The 18,836-nt window shown below is 30.3% G+C and overlaps 5 protein-coding genes across 5 annotated transcripts; 2 read left to right on the forward strand and 3 right to left on the reverse strand.

Annotated features, from left to right (window-relative positions):
* Positions 1-730: 730 nt before the first annotated feature.
* LOC111680967 (WD repeat-containing protein 91) lies at positions 731-2,482 on the reverse strand. Its single transcript, XM_023442683.2, has 3 exons — positions 2,147-2,482; positions 1,714-1,854; positions 731-1,646 (listed from the first exon to the last, which is right to left on the reverse strand). Exons 1-3 carry the CDS (start codon positions 2,388-2,390, stop codon positions 1,066-1,068), a joined length of 966 nt encoding a protein of 321 aa, XP_023298451.2. The 5' UTR covers positions 2,391-2,482; the 3' UTR covers positions 731-1,065.
* A 328-nt stretch (positions 2,483-2,810) lies between these two features.
* LOC111680948 (telomerase-binding protein EST1A) lies at positions 2,811-7,369 on the forward strand. The gene is made up of 13 exons (XM_023442662.2): positions 2,811-3,721; positions 3,818-4,315; positions 4,383-4,493; positions 4,563-4,763; positions 4,832-4,893; positions 4,951-5,096; positions 5,156-5,273; positions 5,336-5,431; positions 5,498-6,074; positions 6,303-6,453; positions 6,522-6,672; positions 6,736-6,872; positions 6,930-7,369. The coding sequence occupies exons 1-13, from the start codon at positions 3,023-3,025 to the stop codon at positions 7,061-7,063; spliced, it is 3,081 nt and encodes a 1,026-aa protein (XP_023298430.2). The 5' UTR covers positions 2,811-3,022; the 3' UTR covers positions 7,064-7,369.
* Positions 7,370-9,219: 1,850 nt separating this feature from the next.
* Positions 9,220-14,063, reverse strand: LOC111680956 (nuclear hormone receptor HR96). The gene is made up of 5 exons (XM_023442671.2): positions 13,087-14,063; positions 11,655-12,823; positions 10,231-10,440; positions 9,959-10,171; positions 9,220-9,893 (listed from the first exon to the last, which is right to left on the reverse strand). The coding sequence occupies exons 1-5, from the start codon at positions 13,790-13,792 to the stop codon at positions 9,693-9,695; spliced, it is 2,499 nt and encodes an 832-aa protein (XP_023298439.2). The 5' UTR covers positions 13,793-14,063; the 3' UTR covers positions 9,220-9,692.
* An 896-nt stretch (positions 14,064-14,959) lies between these two features.
* On the forward strand, positions 14,960-15,554 carry LOC111680961 (ER membrane protein complex subunit 6). Its single transcript, XM_023442677.2, has 2 exons — positions 14,960-15,197; positions 15,263-15,554. The coding sequence occupies exons 1-2, from the start codon at positions 15,065-15,067 to the stop codon at positions 15,469-15,471; spliced, it is 342 nt and encodes a 113-aa protein (XP_023298445.1). The 5' UTR covers positions 14,960-15,064; the 3' UTR covers positions 15,472-15,554.
* On the reverse strand, positions 15,545-16,841 carry LOC111680960 (beta-1,4-galactosyltransferase 7). The gene is made up of 3 exons (XM_023442676.2): positions 16,573-16,841; positions 15,921-16,503; positions 15,545-15,857 (listed from the first exon to the last, which is right to left on the reverse strand). Exons 1-3 carry the CDS (start codon positions 16,667-16,669, stop codon positions 15,599-15,601), a joined length of 939 nt encoding a protein of 312 aa, XP_023298444.2. The 5' UTR covers positions 16,670-16,841; the 3' UTR covers positions 15,545-15,598.
* Between the last annotated feature and the right edge of the window lie 1,995 nt (positions 16,842-18,836).

Consider the following 18,836-nt stretch of genomic DNA (forward strand, 5'->3'; position numbering starts at 1 on the left):
CTGAAAGTCGAATCTATCGATTTAAAAGTAAAATCTTCACAACAACATCTTCATTCTTCCAGCTATGTCAATCAAAAGCTTTATCTATCTATCTATCTATCTATCTATCTATCTATCTATCTATCTATCTATCTATCTATCTATCTATCTATCTATCTATTTATCTATCTATAGATTTGATCTCTTCTATATCCCACTAAAAATCGATTTTTTGAGTAAAAACATAAAAGTGCGTTTTTCTCGAAAAGTATAAGAGATAGAGCAAAAACAAAAATCAATCAAAAGTCAAAAAATAAAAGTACGTTTTTTCTCGAAAACTATAAGAGATAGAGAGAAAACGAAGATAATCTATGATCACTTCTAAATCCCATCAAAAATCGGTATTTTGAGTGAAAACATAAAAGTGCGTTTTTCACGAAAACTATAAGAGATAGAGTAAAAACAGACATAATATGTGATCACTTCTACATCCCATCAAAAATCGATAATTTGAGTGAAAAAATAAAAATGCGTTTTTTCTCGGAAACTATAAGAGATAGAGAGAAAACAAAGATAATCTTTGATCACTTCTAAATCCCATCAAAAATCGGTATTTTGAGTGAAAACATAAAAGTGCGTTTTTCACGAAAACTATAAGAGATAGAGAAAAAACAATGATAATCTGTGATTACTTCTAAATCCCAACGTTTTTGTGGGTTTTCGAGAAAAATAAAACAATAAATTATTACAATTTAGATTGTTTAAAAATATTGGTTTATAAATTAAATAAAATCTTAATAACTACATACATAAAAAGAATATAATATGTTTAGAAATATAAATAAAAGATTGACAACTATTTAGTAAAGATTTTGACACCACCATTTAAGCAACGGTCAAAAATATGTAATATAAAATTCCAAACTATTTCACCAACAATTTTGAAGTAGTTATAAAACTGATCTATTTTAAAGTCGTAAACAAAACTTTGTTCATGAAATGCTGACATCTTGGTGGTTAAGTGGTGACAACAATTTACTATTTTGGGAATGATTGATACGAGTTATATAATAATAAATAGACATATTACATCCAATTTCTTCCAACACTACCCGAACGACGTTTCGACGATTTGTCAGCGACGTTATCTTTACGACCCATGACCGGAGAACCTCCACTGCCAATATTACGTATAAGCATTTTTAAACCTCTTGATTGAGCATCACTTGCCTGCGATACGCTATTCACTTCAGTGGCAATTATACAAAAATCATCGACCACATGACCGGGAGGACTAATATCAAATGGTAAAATATCACTTAAACTCTGTTGAGGACGACACGATGAACGACGTTTTGCAGCAGCAGCATGATCACCCATAGAAGTGCCTGAAGTCGTAGTCAAATTCTGTGAACTTACTGAGGCCGACAGCTGTTGCTGTTGTTGTAGAGTTTGCTGAAGTCGTGACTTAAGCAAGGCATTCTCTTCTTGTAAACGTCTTATAAGAGCAGCTTCCTGTTCCACTCTAACGAAAGTGGGTTGCGGCAGACACTGATAGATTGTGGCCAGGAAATTGCGTAAAGACAACTGTAAAGTGTCTTGCCACTGTTTGCTAAAGTATAGTGAAAAAGTAGGCGATTCCTCAGCATTTCGACAGAAAGGGAAATCTACCTCAAAGTAAACAATTATTTTATTAGTTAATATTTTAGCATTAATAACATTACATAAACTTACAAAACCAGTCTTTCCATTCGCTTTGTTGCTGCAATTCTCCTGCCAGTTTTGAAAAGAATTCTGATATTTTGTCTGTTTTATTATGGTTATAGGCCGTGACTAAATAAAGTTTCAATAAGCTATTTTCCAACTTTTTAACCGCTGCAATAAAACAAAATTAAACAACACATTTAAGTACATATATTTTTATCGAAATATCCAATTTTTAAGGAAGTTATGAGTAATCACATTTGGAACACAGATTTTAGCTATTTTCGCTATCTAAAAAAACTTTCTTTGAATAAAAAATATTAGTGATTATAGATTTAAGCAATTTTCTAAAAAAAAATACTTTTTTTAAGTTGTGGGTGTTTATTTCTGAACTTTGGGAACTACTGGCTACTACGTAATGTAATTCACTCATAAAAAACCTAATTTTTTTTGTTGCACTTACCCATAGCATAAGTATGTTCTAGTTTACTAAACAAATGTGTGTCCAAATGTTTCCATAAGGTTAATAACGCCTGCAAATCGTGTGTTTGAATATGTTGATTAAATTGTTCCATTATTTTTTCGGCCCGAAAAGATTGATCCTTTTCATTTCTTTGTTCATGATCTAAAGCTTTTATAGTATTTGAAAATCCACGAAATACCAAATATTCATGAAGTAATTTATCTAAAAATGTTACTTGTGCCATTGTAATTGCAATATTTTTAGGAAAACTATATCAAATCCAACAAATCTTCTTACAAAAACTGCAATAGTAATATACACAAAAAACAAAAATACAGCTGATAAAAAAAAACAATGTCAGTGGTGGCAATACATCGATTACTTAAGTGGTGAAATTCTTCCTTTAGTCAATTATACACTGAAAAATTATTGAGATATATTAGCGAGTATATAAAACATTTATGTGCAGCCATGATTCTTGTGTCAATGTTTAAAATGAGATTGAAAATACACTATGGAATTTATTTTAAATATTGACAAATTCATTAAAAAAAATCCTATATATGAAAATTATCTGTTTTTGTTTTTATGGTGAAAATAAACTAACTTACCACATTTGTTCTTTTGTTGTCATCTCTCTGTTTGACATTTTATCTACCTACTTGTTGGTGTAACCACTTCGTGGTGGTTTGACTAATATCTGTTTTTGTCGTGTGGAATTTTAACTTTTTAGGAAAGCGTACAAAATAAACAACAAATAACAATAAATTAAAGAAGTTTTCCAAAAATTATTGTGTGCGTAATTAACAAATTACTACAAACTAAAGAAACACATCAAAAAAACATAAATGCAGTTGATGGCGTTTTGTTTAAAATATGAATCGAAAGGGAACGCGAGAACAAAATGATATTTCGATAATCATCGGGAATTTGCCAAAACGACTACAGGAAAAAATTATCACGCGCGAAGGGAACAACAATAGCAGCATTAACGGCGGAAGCGGTATAAATAACGCTACGAGTGGCGGAAGCACGGATAATGTATTTATTGGAAGTGTTAGTCGAAGGCAGGAGGAGGTGGGAAAACCAGCAATATGCAAGCCACCAGAGTGTATTACAGAAACTTCCAACTCTAATGGCAATGAGGTAACTTCCATTGATTACTTTTTACGTATGTCCGCCAAAAGCAGGAATGTAGAAGAGAAAGTGGAGATCGTTAGACCCGTTTTGGAAGCCAGCGGGTCAATAACGCATCCAATAATGCCAGCGGAAAAGCAAACAAACATAGCTATACCAGGACTTATACGTCTCAATGCTGAGGATGCTAAAAAATTGAATGAATGCAGTCAGGATTCAAGAAATGGTTTGCGTAACCATGATAGACGTAATCGCCATCAGACCAGACAAGAACTATTATCATCTAGATATGAACTACCAATGTCTCCTGTTAGACAGGTGCAAAAACTTAACCATCCCCTGTGGTTTAACGCATTAGTGGATGATGCAAATGCAAAACGTTTGCCTCAACTCTTCGAATGTCTACAGAATACTATGAGTCATAATCTAGTAATAGAGGTAAAGCATATTAATGCCTTTATGATTATTTTTAGATAATGTTCTACAATACTTTAAATTAATGTTTACTTATAATAATAATATGTTTTATGCTAGAACTGGTCAAATTTACACACCATAAGACAAGAACTTCAGGATATTTTTAAGAACCTATTGCTAAATAATCTTAAATTTTGTTGTGAACAAAAAGTTGATTCATTCTTTTGGAAAATACTCTTCTATAATATGAGAGAACATTTAAAACAACAACAGAATGTATCCAATGCCATAAACTACATACAAATGATCATAACTGAGGGTATAGAATTCTATGAAGATATTTATCAACAAATCTTGGAGAAATATTTAACAAAAGACCCAAAACAACAAATATCAATTAAAAATCAACAGCGTTCACAACATAAATTAGACTTAATGGCCAGAGTAACAGCACAGAAGTTATTAATTTATTTGGGCGACTTGTGGCGCTATAAAATCAAAGATTTACAGGGTCAGAATTATGAAGAGGCGGCTAAATACTATAAACAAGCCCAAGCATTAGTGCCATCGAATGGAGTGCCATACAATCAATTGGCTATAGTAGCAATACACAATGTAAGTTAATTTTAAAGTTTTATTGAAAAAAAAAATCCTAATTCTTGAGAGTTTTTTTCCTTTAAAGCGTAAAAAACTTGATGCCATTTATTATCATATGCGTAGTTTAATGTCTTCCAATGCCATACCCTCGGCCAAAGAAAGTCTCTTGGTGTTATTTGATGAAATACGTAAAAAGGTTAAATATTAAAGTTATTTTCTAAATTGTATTTTGTTTAAATCTATAATTGGTTTTGTTTTCCATTAGTATGAAGAAACTGAATTGAAATCCTCCCCTCTACACTATAATTACAATAACAATCATCAGTCTTCAAAATCTATGCGCAAAGAAGTGTGGATTTATCCAGACGGTGTGCGTCGTTTACATCGCACTGACCTTAATGGCAATAATAATTATAAAATGATTATAAATGAAGAGAAACGTTTTAGAGAAATGACAGCAGAAGAGGTAATTATTGAATCATGATTTGTTTTTTTACTATAACTAAAGTTTTTTATACTTTTTTTTAATTTAAGCTTTTGAGACGCATTACTTCTTTATATTTATATATAATTGGCAAACTTTTTACCGGAGTTGGGTAAGTTTTACTGAAAATATAAAATTTTTATTTTAATTTAAATCTGAAAATTTTCAGTATGGAAACTATACTGGAACATCAACGTAAATTATTGTTACAATTAAGCGTTTTATTGGAATATGAACCTTTGGCCATTACCAGAAACAGATTAATGAAAATTTTAGCTTTGAATATATTTGCTATAGAACACAATCTAGATAAAGGTAAATCTGAACAGTTGCAATTTGAATACTTATTTTATGAAATTTAATATTTTTTACAGATACTCGACGTTATCATGCATTTAATTTTTGCAATCAAGTTTTTGGTTTAATACTACGTAAATCTCATGAACTTTTACATACATTAAACACCAATCCTGAAGAATTTCAAGATGAACAGTAAGTCTTTTATTTATGACATTAAGTTTTTAATAAAAACTAAATTTGAATAAAAATTTTAGCTTTTTGGACTTGAATACAACCTTGCAATATAATCGAATTTATGCATTATGGCTTAAACATCATATTAACATATGGGAACCCATTAAGAATGAAGAGTAAGCATAATATTTGCAAGAAACTAAACTAAAGAATTTTATAATTTCTTTTATAAATCTTTTCAGTCATATTTTCATAAATTCCTGGCTAGAGCTAGAAAAACTTTTCAATATTTTACAACAAGAAAACCTATTGAATGTAACACATCCCAACAACATTATATATGAAGAAGATATATTTTTTAAGGGTTTTACTCCGTTAGCTTCAATAATACCCAAAACAAATAGAGATTCAAGTTCAGATGAGAGTTTACAATTAAAAGGCCGTCTTAAAGTTCTTTTAGATTTTCAAACAACTTATGATGAAAATCGAAAATGTTTGGAAAATCTTACAACATCTCATTTTATTAATGAAGATTTAAATTCGGATATTAAACAGGCTCTAGATGATTTACAAAGTGAGCAGTCAACTAAATCAGAAGATGGTGATGATGAAAATGACGATAGTGACGAGTGTAATGAGGACAATGTCACAGAAACTATTGTGGCCAATGATGATATAGAGAAATCTTTAAAAACTAACACTTTAAAATTGTGTTTAACTACGAAACAGGAAGATAATCAATTGTCTCATCTTTCTAAACTCAAAAGAGAACTGGAAGCTAAAACTCATGTTAAGAAAATGTATCACAACAAATTGGAGGTAAGTAAGAATAACGAATCAAAATTTGATAAGATTTTTGTAATTCTTTAGAAAAATAGGAAACATTAAAAAAGAAAACAACAGAAAATGTTTTTTTTCCTTAAGGCAAAGAATATATTTATACATAGAAAGTGTGGAATATTTTTTATAGAAATTTAAGAATATTTTTCTATAGAAAATTGAGAATATTTTTATAAAAATAACCATTATGTTTCAAACCTTTTTTAGGAAATTCTTAAATTTGTGGATACTAAAGTCTATATAGAGGTGCGACCGAAATACCTGCTACCAGATACTAACTGTTTTATTGATTGCTTAGAAGATTTTGAACGTATTGTAAATGAATTCAAACGTTATACACTAGTTATACCACTAACGGGTAAGACATGAAAATAAATTACTCCTGAATTAATTAAAGCATTTTGTTATATTTTTCACAAACTACAGTGGTAAAAGAATTAGATGGTCTATCGAAAGGTGTAAAAGTTGACTCCTATGAAGAATCGTTACAAAAACAACGTATACATCACTATGATGATGTTTCAACAAGAGCTAAAAAATCTTTGGATTTTATAAAAACTGCAAAAAGTCATGTCAAGTAGGTGTTATAAAATACTTAAAAAGAAATACAAAATACACATATATTGTTTTTCATTTACAGATGTGCCACTACCAAAGGTTCTATTATAAATGCCTCATTATTCGCTTTAGTTGAAGAGGAACATGTTTCGAATGATGATAAAATATTAGCTACAGCTATAGCATTATCTAAAACTATGAGTTCGGAAACCAGTAAAGGTTAGTTTTGGTATAATATAATAAACTTAAAATGATACTAATTTTACTCTGCTATAGATGGTAAATGTTTTATACAAACTGAATTGGTGCTTATAACAACCGATCGTAATTTACGTGTTAAAGCTTTATCACGTAATTTGGCCGTCAGTGAATTGCCTGAATTTTTACAATGGGCTAAAGACTGTAATTGATTGTGCAAATGAGTGCTTCGTATTTTTTTTTTTTTTTCATTATTTTGTTCTTAAAAAGAAAATATCTTAAATTAAATCAAAACAACAATCCCATCAAAAATGTGCTCTTTGATCTTTGTTTATTGATTTTATATGTAAATTTATATAAATTTTTACATGCATATTTTAACTAGTGGTATATTTTACATGTAGAGTATGTATTTTCGGTCGACTGGTATACAAATTTATCATCAAGGGAAAAAAAAGAAATTTTTGTATGTGTGTTCTATTTACATGAAATGTATTAAAAAAAAAATTAAATTGTTTTAAAAAACAAAACTACCATTTATGAAAAATTTTCTAAATATTCTTTGTTTTTGGATGTTCGTTATTTTAAGTTTTGTAATTCTTTGTTGGAATACATTTAATGGTTTTGGAAAATTATGTTTATTATACTTACATATACATGTATGCATCAAAATGCAAAGTTATATATTCAAAATAAATAATCATATATGTTTATTAATAAATGAAAAAAATATATACATATTTGTGGTTTTATTTTCGACTAGTGGTGCCCGGACCGCGTTACTGGGCCTTGGTAAACATATGGAATTTACACATAAGAATATATATATACATAAATATAGGTCTAACTGACTAAACATGAAAATTCGACGAAATTTTAAATTTTACAGGAACACCTCTAAATATCCCCGAAACATATGGATAAATTGAAATTTGGTCCTTATAGATGCTATTTATAAAAAGATAGATATATCTATCTATAGATATAGATAGATAGATAGATAGATAGATAGATAGATAGATAGATAGATAGATAGATAGATAGATAGAATATATGGAATAGGTTAGTTAGGCAGGTCGTCCTCGCGATGTCCTCACTGGGGAAACACTTGGGTCCAGTATTCTGATCCCTTCGTGATACCTAAAACGAGAGAAAACGGTCGGCGTATTAGTACATTTCGACCTAATCACTCTGGTTTCCTATACCGAACCAGCTTGTCGCACGAATATAGGAATCTATCTTTCGGATATCAACCACCGATAGATCCGCTAAGTCATGCAGAAAATAGCTACCTAGCAGACCCATTCTGTGATCAGCTAGGGCGGGGCAATGACAGATGAATTGAGTTATACTCTCTTCTTCCTCTTCATCCTGGCAGCTCCTGCAGAAGTCGTTACTATGTAAGTTTAGTTTGCATGGAGTCCGAAAGGCCAGTGGCCAGTTACCACTGATGTTAAGTTCCGTAGATTAACTCTCGGAATGTAGAAAAGAGCCTGGTATCTTTGTGTATTGTAAGATGGCCACATGATCTTTGCCTGTCTGCAGGTGGCTTCAGTCGACCCATCTGCGTTGCACAAGCACATATATTTTTCACGTATCGAGCGTTTGCAGGTTGAAAGCGGTATACCGATAAAAGGGTCGGTATGCTCTCTAGCAAGCGAGGAACCTAACTTCCACCATACTAGTGCACCATACAATAGTATGGGGCAAGAATACCAAATGGCTCTTTGACATGGTAGTCAATACCATGTATTCTTGCCCCATGGTTTACCAATTGCTCTCTTACACGAGTATGAGTCCGCAGCCGCTTTTGACACTCTAGATTGAGTGTTCAAACGCCATGATAGTTTTGAATCTAGTATTACTCCCAGATATTTAGCACTATTCGATAACTTCAATTCACTTTTGTTACGTTTGCTGATCCCATTTCAGAGATAATGATCCGTTGAGTTAGTAATCTCTTGATGAAAGCTATTATTGGTTAGTTTATGACCAGACAAGTTAGAGCCGTTGTTATCGACCCAGGGTGAACATTGTTGAAAGCCAAAGTTATGAAAAGAAAGGAGGATAGACTATTTGGTCTAAAATCCTTTGGCTTCGTGTGAGAGGTATTTCCTCCTTTCGGTATGAAGACCACTGTGCACTTGGTCCAAGGTTCGGGTATATAAGACCATTTTAGGCAGGCATCATATATCCGCGTTAGCCAAGAGATGGACATGGAATCGAAAGAATAGGAATAGAAAGAATACTTTTTTTTAATATTTAATATTTTTAATATTTCTCAAGAAAATGCAAAAACCTTCTAAAGAAAATGGAGAAGGAATATTAAAACAATAAACATTTCTATTTAAAATAATTTATTATTTTTATTTAAATATTGTACATAAATTAAAATTTAAACAATTAATTAACTATTTATACAGGCAAATATTATACTAATTTGTTAATAGAATAAAAACAATTACACATTTACATTAACAAGTATAGTTTATACAATGATAGAATAAAAATTGCACAATTATTTCATTTTCTCTCTTTGATATAATAGAACTTGTTTAATAATAGTTATTTATATATTTTTTAAGAAAATATACTGATATATTATATTATTTTTTTCTTGGTTTTTAATTTATTTTGTACATTTATCACTTGTACAAATTGTAACATTAAAACAAAAGAGGAGTTAAACAGCAAAGGTACATTACAATTGATTTAAAGCATTCTATGCTTTTAATGGATTAACAATTACAGAGTTTAACAATAAAGACTTAGATAAAATATAATATAAAATTTAGATAAAATAACAGTAAATAAAATAGGAATATATATACATAAATAAAACTAATGATTTTTTAAATCAAAAATTTCTCTTAATAAAGGTTCAACTTGTGATGGATTAACATTTAAATAGACACCAATAATAAATTGATTCAGACGTTCAACATCTGAAATTTTTTGTATTAATTTGATAAAAGCCGATTTAGCCTCGCAACCAGGATAAACAGATTCCAAATATCTTCGCAGAAGATAATAATAAGAATTCTACAAATAATATGGTTTTCATAAAAATAAAAGAAACAAAATTGAATGTAATCATTAGTACAAACCTGTTCTAATCTGATAACATCGGAATGTATAATACGTGGCCTTGTGGGTGAAAATAATACAATGGCACACATTATTAATATTATGTGCTCATCCATACGCCATTTTTCATCAAATGTACTTATAAATTTAATATGTTCTTCATAAACATTACCTTTGGCTAATTTTAAAACATCTGCTCTTATATTGGACATGTCATCTTTGGTATGAGGTATCTATAATATGTATATATATTATTGTAATTAAATATCTTGAATTTTTAGCATTTTTCTACCTTCCATGTATTACGATTATCATCGTAGGTCATGACTGAACGCATTATCATCATTTCGGTACAGCCACCTTTCAGTAAGGCCACCTGATCTTCTTGACACATATCACGAAAGCCTGCTATCTTTTTGGCCATTTTTATTAAACGTTTTATAGCGACGGCCGTTAAATTTATCACTTGTAGTAGTTTTGGATCTTGATTTGTATCTTCGGGCTAGAAAATGTTGTTGTGTGATAAAAAATATGCATTATAAATGGAAAACTATTATGAATTCTATGTCTGGGCGGAATGGTGTACCACTATGGTGGTGTAGGGCATAAACTTTGATCTACATATTTGCAAAAAAGATAAACATAAGTATGACTGTTTTGGTTCAATGCATAGCATTAAAGAAATTGAAAAGTGCTAATGAAATATATACATAACGATATCATATATGTATAAATATTTATCATTTTTTATATTAAATGATAATAGAGCAAAAAACCGTCTGTTTAAAAAAGATAATAACAAAAAGTTAAAATTGAAAATAACTAAAAATGCTGTACTCCCAGTAGCTTCATTGATAACCAAACATTGATAATACAAAAAAAAAACTGCATAACAGTTTCAATTTTAATTTTCGAAAACAGCCAACAGGTGTTTTGTAGGAAAATAAATGAAAACAACAAATAGCATTCTTTAGTTTACTTTTATTATAAAAAAAGTTAAAAAAAAGTTTATTTATTTATTCATTTATAATCTTTATTTAGTTAAGTTTTAGACCTAGTTGTAATATTAATCGAAACAGAAAATAATATTCTTATATTGTGGGAAATTCTTAGAGGCTTTTGTTTGCAGTAAATTTTGATTGGTAGTTATTTACAAACATAGCGATAAAAGACCTCTTGACTCATTCATATATTTATGAATTGTATACATACAAATATGTATAATATTATAGGAATGATACGTATTTATTAAAATGTATTTTGTAGCTACGCCAACAGGTGTTTCAATTCAATTGAAAATTAGTCTATAGAAGTTTTTATGATAAGATAAAAAATAAAGTTGAACAAAAAGAAATTATAGAAAATTTGATAGTTTTTGTTTCTAATAACAAATGAAGTATTTATTAAAATTTATTTTATATTAAAAGATAAAAATGTTTTTATTCGCAAAATCATCATTTCGACATTAATGAATAAGGAATGTTTTTTTATATCAAACATATAAGAGTTGTTTAATTTCTATTTGTTTTTTAACTATATTTTATTAACAGGCCTAATCAATTTGAGTTCTACTTGGAAAAAAACAAATAAACACTTTTTAGTTTGCAGGAAAGAATGTTTAAATAAAATATTTAATAACGTTTCTTTTAAACCAATCATTTTATGCAATTTTTTTGTTAAATTAAATATAAAACTTTAGAGCAAAAAAAAACTTACCTTAATTCTATCATCACTCATAAGAACACTCAAATCATCATCGACAGGCAAATATAATGCCTCACTGGCCATTTTTAACTCTCGCAATTTCATTAATTCAGTTTCATTTAGATCTCGCGACATATTAACACTTGTTGAGGGCGAACACACAACCGGTGGTTGACATTGCATCGATTGCTGTTGTGGTATACAATTAATATGACCATACTGTGATACTCTATGTATATCATCGGAATTTTGTGATAGATTAAGCATAGAATTTGTATGTTCATGTTTTATACGCGGTTCTGGTGGTAAATTATTAAAGGCTTGAAATTCTATGCGTATCACTTCGGTTAATACCGATTCTAAAGAATTTAAACTATCACCGGGCGTATAGGAGTTAGCAGGAAATGAATTTTGTATAAAGGTTTTAATATCAAAGTGTTCACTGGCAAATTCAGCCGCAGCAGCGGCATCAACTTCAGAGGGTGGTGATAGAAGACCTACCGAAGAGGTACTGGGTAATTCATCATGTGGTACTGGTAGTAGAGGAGTTGAAGGACCTGTTGAACTAATTCCAGGCGAAGAGTGATATTGTAATGGCGATGACATGTTTAGGGATTCTGTAGCAGGACCAGCTACAGACAGAGGTGGAGTAACATAATGACCACTATCAATGGATAAAGGAGTGGCTGGTGTAGAGACATGTGTGGGAGATGTTAATGCCGTTGGCATAACATTATTAACATCATTCGGACTGGGATAGTTAAGCATAGAATGTATAAGAATATTATCATTTGCTGGTGAAGCAACATTAGAATTTCTTGTGGTTTGCTCATTTACTGTTAGATTTTCGGGCGTTGTTAAATCATGTACATTTTTAATAACATCTTTTAGATCAATATTCTTTTCTGAAGTTTGTCCACTATTCTCATTGTGACCTTTAAAGATTTGATTTAGCATACGTAAAGCTTCGGCTGGTGTATTAATGAATTTATTCATTATATCCATGGCATTCTCGGGAGAATCCATTAAATTCTTAATGAATTGCAATACCTCTTGTGGAGAACTAACAATCTTTGATATTATCTCTAAAGCATCGGTGGGTGAGCTCATGAATTTGGTAAATACTGTTAAAGCATTAAAGGGTGAATTCATAATTTTACTAATGATTTTTAAAGCATCGCCTGGAATAGAACAGAAAAGGTGATAAAAATAAATAAAAATACAAAGAAATAAGGTTTTTATAGATAGAAAAACACACTATAGAAGTAAGTACATATTAATGTTTCTATTTCTAATCAGAACTACAACATTTCTAATTCTATTTCAGAAATTTCCATTTGTATTTCAGGGCTTTCTATTTATATTTATTTCCAATATTCGCAATACAATTGGAAATGGTGTAGTTTATACACTAACGCCTATATTTTTATATTTTTACACTTGCCTGGATAATTTATTAAATGTGATATCAAACGCAAAGCATCCTTTTGAGAATTAATTATCTTTTCCAGCGTAGCTACTGCTTCCGCTGGAGTTCTCATTAATTTACTTATTGCTTGTGACGCCCTATCCGGATCTCCCACAATAAATTCAACCATTTCCTCTCCTGTCATTAATTCGGGATTAACATCACGTAACGCTTCTGCAGTTGACAATGTTGAGCTTGAAGTTGGAGCAGCTCCCGCAGTCGTTGAGCCAGCTGTATTGCTATCGAAAGAACCACAACTACGAGAATCATAATTACCAGCAAATGAATCGTAACCACTACTATCAGCAACTGCCGTTTCACCTTGTCCCTCAATACTATTAAGCTCCCGATTACCACCCATAGTTTCTGGAGATTTATGTTCATTAGTTTTTCGCTTAGCTCGATTACTTTCAATTTTTCTTCGTTTGGCCATTTTGTCCTCTTCGGACATGATATTCTCACTTTTCATGCCAATATCTAGACATTTTTTCAAACGACATTTTTGACAAAATCTACGTGTGACCACGGTAATTTCACAGTTCTGATTAAAGGGACAGGTGAATTGCTTTTTAGCCAAGGCATTGCGTCGAAAGAATGCCTTGCAACTTTCACAGGTCACAGCATTGAAATTGTAACCCAGTGCTTTGTCACCACATACAGCACAAGTTTTAGGAGGTGACATTGTGACCAATTAAATATATTTTTTTGTTCCAATCACTTTTTATTAGTTTTCCTTAATGATAATTGATTATCGCTTTTCTATTTATTTTGGGGTTTCTTTATATATTCATTATTTTTTTTTATATTTTTATGTATTAATTTGTTAATAATTTGCACAATATTGTTTTTAAATTATTGTTTTTTCATACTTTTGTTTTTATCACAACATGACGTTAATTAATTTGTCCAAATTCCAATTAGAAATGAATTTTTTGTTCGTATTTGCTGGGAAAATTATGTGAAAATAAAATGTCAAAAACAACTGACTGCAGTTAATGATGATAAGAATGGTGTTGTGTTTACATTGACTATATGGAAATCGTAATTTGTATCATCTCTAAACAGTGTGTGATATTATTTTTCCCAAATTGTTAAAAAAATTAAAAATCTTTAGTTCAGTACAGTAATTTTTTAATTTTAACTACCGATATTGTAAAGCAACGACAAATATCGGTTACATTAACGAATTTTTAATTCTCTAGCTTTAATAAAGACGTTAGAATATTTTAACGTCAAAAATCGGAAAAATATGAGATTGTCAAAAGTTTTTTATTGAAATATTTTTTTAAAATAAAAAATTATTACAAGAAAATAAAAATATTCTTGTTAAAAAGTTACTACTCGATCTTTACAGTAAATACCGATCCAAAATAAGATAAGTTCAACAGATCAAAAGCATTGCTAAGAAAAAAATTAATATTTCATTTGAAATTTAATCTGAAATATGACTAAAATAAAACAAAGGCGATATTTAAGGTTTAGAAAACCTTGCAATTCTTTGAGAAAATCTCGTAATTATTGTAATTATTTGTTGCCTGTGCCTTTTTTTAAACCCATTGCTACCTATTTTTTACAGAATTATGTTTATAAAGTTCCAATTATGAAAAATATTTTAAACATAGCTATAGTAGTGCTAAAATTAATGATGTGCTAGTTAACGTTTACAAAATCTAAACGGTTTATAAATGTTATGGTCTGGGGAGGAATGTAATTCTCTGAAGTACCAAAGCAATGAAAATAAAATTACTCACTACTTTTTATGAGTGTCGCATAGCGTTAACTTTATATGACAACTAAACACAGCATTTTCGATAACAAAACAAAGTATACATTTGACAGCTGTACTTTGACATTAATTAATATTAATTTCTTTCACCTCAATTGGACGTGTTTTTTAGGAAAAAAATATATTTATTGCAAATAATTTGCCTTTTATAAATTAATTATCATAAAAATGCAGCGTGTTAAACCAATTGCTTCAAAAACTGGTGAAATTGTTGCCTATAGTGAGGCTGCTATTAGACACAATATTTCAGCCGTGGAATATTGCCGCACATCAATGGCTGCCATATCGGGCTGTGCAGCGGGTGAGTTTGTTATTATCAAAATTTTGTAATTTTCTTTAACAAAAATTATTATATTTATATTTTAGGTATCTTGGGTTTGAATGGTCTGCTAGGATTTTTGTTCTACTTTATTTCGGTATTTGTTTTGTGGCTTTTGGTACTCGCTAAGTCCGGTACTGGTTGGCGTAAGTTTTTCATTAATCGCCAAAGTCTGTTGACTAACAGTTTTATGGGGGCTTTATGTACTTATGTATTATTCTGGACATTCCTTTATGGTATGGTACATGTCTACTAAGCTATAGTTTTAAGTGGATATATTGCAAGATTTAGAAATGATATAGGTTTATATATAAAAATAAAAAAAATTAACAAAAAAGACTTTGTAGTACTTGTCTTGTATTTATGGCATTTTGTTTTTACAATTAAGCAGATTTTAAATCTTCTGCTTGTGCGGCTGCCGCAGCGCCAGTACAATCACACCAGGGTGTATCATTTAAGTCACATTCCAGCATTATGTTTAACACGGTTACGCGTATACCCTCAATTGTCAGGTCATAGACTTTGGGAATTTTATACTGTAGAGTGTTAAGGCCCGTCTGGCGATCACGTTTACGTGTCACCTCCTTTTGATTGAAACATTTTTGTGTGTCCCTTTTGCGATGATATCGATTATGTATATGGCTGGAAATTAAATAATTTAGAAAAGATATTCAAGTTCTGTCTTGGACGGAAAAAAAAACTTACTTAAAAGTGTTATTAACACCAGTCTTAATATTTTGGGGTCTTGTTACACGCAGGCCGGCATCTCTTATACGTACATAAAATTCATCATCTTCCAGACCCCAACCCCAGTACTTATTTGACATACCATTTACAGCTTCAAAATGCTCCCTCCTCACTAGCAAAATACCACCCACAAAATTTTCATAATGATATTTGGGATGTAAATCTGGTGCTGCAATATGCAGCGGACCCACCTCACTGGGATAATCATAATGCAAGTCATCATTTAAAGGCAATAAATCAACATCATGCATGGCTATATAATCGTATACACCGCTGGTAAAACGAAAACCCACATTTATTAAAGAGGCACGATTAAAGCGGTAGCGATCAACTTGATTTAAAATAAATATATGATGATTTAAACCCTGTTTCTTAAGGAAACTGGTCATATGAGGCACAAATTGTAACAACTCTTCAAAACGATCACGAAATGGTACCAATATGGCTAATTTGTGCACAACTTGTAATTCATCGGAGGTACGACTTTGTATATCAGCATTTTCGACTTTTGGCTTCCCTCTGCTAATGGGACAAATGCAATCTGCCAAATCAAACGTAAAGGACAATAGAAAATTAGGCCAAAGTTGTTAGCTGAGGTCAAACAACTTACCTGAGCTCAATGGCATTAAACTTAGCACCACAACACCGCCTAAACAAAAGCTCAAACCACAAATAAACAACCAATTGATGGTGGCCAAGGCAGTCATTTTTATTTCTTATTTGGATAAAATCTTGAGTATTAAATAAACTATTTAAAATATTCACATTTATATTAAACAAATTAGGACATTTTCTATAAATATTACACAAAAATTTGCTAATTTAGCAAAATAATTATTTGGGGAATTATAAACTACAAACCATTTAAGGTTAAACAAAAAATGTATTTTTAGTTACAACAACAACGTCAGTAAATGTCAATCAGCTGTTGGACTGTTTGTAAATAAAAGTATAGCAACTCTGTTTTTCATTATGACAACGGATGAAACCGTTAACAAATGTGGGACATTTTATTACATATAATTTTAGCTAGGAATTTTAACGTTTTACAGCACTGATTTCTGTTGTCAATTTATTGACAGTTTCCTTTTATATATTCTTACAGTTGGCGCGTTTTTAGACATTTTAGTTAGTTTTTTTTCGATGGAATTGTGAAAAAGTGAAAATTTTTGTTAAAATTATAATTTAATTCGTATATTATACATAATGAAGAAAATCTTTAAAAGTGTTTTTGTGTTTATGTGTTGAAATGGAAAAATATATATTTTTGTTTTGTCACAAACAAAACCACGGTTTTGTTAAAAGAAATACATACATAGATACATATGTATGTATAAAAAAGTTTTGATAAAAGAAAATTATAAATAAAAATGTTGCTTAATATAATAAATATAATGGAAAAATATGTATACAATATGAAAAAAAGGAAGATGCATGCTGTGGCCGATCAAGATTTTCAAGTAAGTGATCATTATCTTTCTTATAATGACTCCTTAAACTGCATAGTCTTTTGCATTACAAATTACCAGTCCATGACTCTTTTTTCTGCAAAGATTTACATTGTCTGGGAAGATAGTTTTAAAGGTGTTTCTAGTGATACCTTTATTCGTATGAATTTGTTGGTATCTTTGTGAAGAAAGCCTAATGTTTCGATTATGTATCGGTTGTCACTTCTGTTGCGTTGCCAGTTGCCAAAATGATGTGGTTACTGGGCGTTTTTTGTTTTATTCATTTATCACATTCGTCCAATGAGTTTTTTGGTTGGTTTGAACCAACTAAACCTTAGTCCGTGTGAATATTTTGGCATTTTTGCAAAGAATATTGTTTTTGGTATTGAACCTTAAGTATATCGAATGCATTTTTTTAACAATTCTGTTTTCCTTGAGTTGAGTTAACAATTCTTAATGCTTATGGGAACGTTTTTTGTTAATTTAACAATTTTTGTATAGAAATGGTGAAAAATTTTAGCTTTTTCCAATTACTTCGTTTTTTAATTTTCTACTGTTGGGGTAAGCATTTAAATTTAACTTGAATTTTAAACATTTTTGCTATTTTCTTTCCTTTTTGAATGGAAAACATGAGTGATCATAAATTGTAGCTATTTTTTCAATATGAGTGCCTATTGTGGACAGACATGTGGGGAACATGATAAGATGGAGAGCTTTTTAAAAATTCCTTTTTGAATGGAAATTATGAGAGATCATAAATTGTAGATATTTTTTCAATATGAGTGCATATTGTGGAAAGACAGGTGGGGGGACGTGATTAGATCGTGTTAGCATCCAGAATGACAAAAACAATTGAAGTTTGGCTTTTGCTAATGGCAACATTAATAAATCTCTGATAAATTTATATATTAAAATGAGTGTGTGTTTGTTTGGACTTTAAAGACAGCTTAACGACTGGACCGATTTTTCTGCAATTTTTGTATTGCTTTCCTATATGTCTGCAAGGAATAATAAATTGCAAATTTTTAAAAGGGTGACTTGCCGCACCCACATCCAAATTTAGTTCTTAAATTCTCATATAGGGACGCACCCACATACAAATTTAGTTCGGACTAGCAGATAGGGAAGTGGCACACCCATTTGGATTTAATTTATTAAATTCGTTAATTTAAAAAAAAAAAAAAAACTATTGGGGATTGAACCTTTAAGTTTTTTGTATATATTTATGAGAAACATTCGCGGAGATCATGGTAGCTTCCTTAGGGATTGAGTGTACAAATTCTTATATCTGACTATTAAAGGCAAAATTTTTAAATTTTTTACTTTGAAATCCACATGAACATTAGGTTAATAAATTGTCGGATAAGATTTTAGGGGCAGAAGGTACCAAACTTCTATTTAAATTTAAGAAATCGTTTATTAAGGT

The sequence above is a fragment of the Lucilia cuprina genome, chromosome 4 (assembly GCF_022045245.1).
Source record: "Lucilia cuprina isolate Lc7/37 chromosome 4, ASM2204524v1, whole genome shotgun sequence".
NCBI lineage: Eukaryota > Metazoa > Arthropoda > Insecta > Diptera > Calliphoridae > Lucilia > Lucilia cuprina.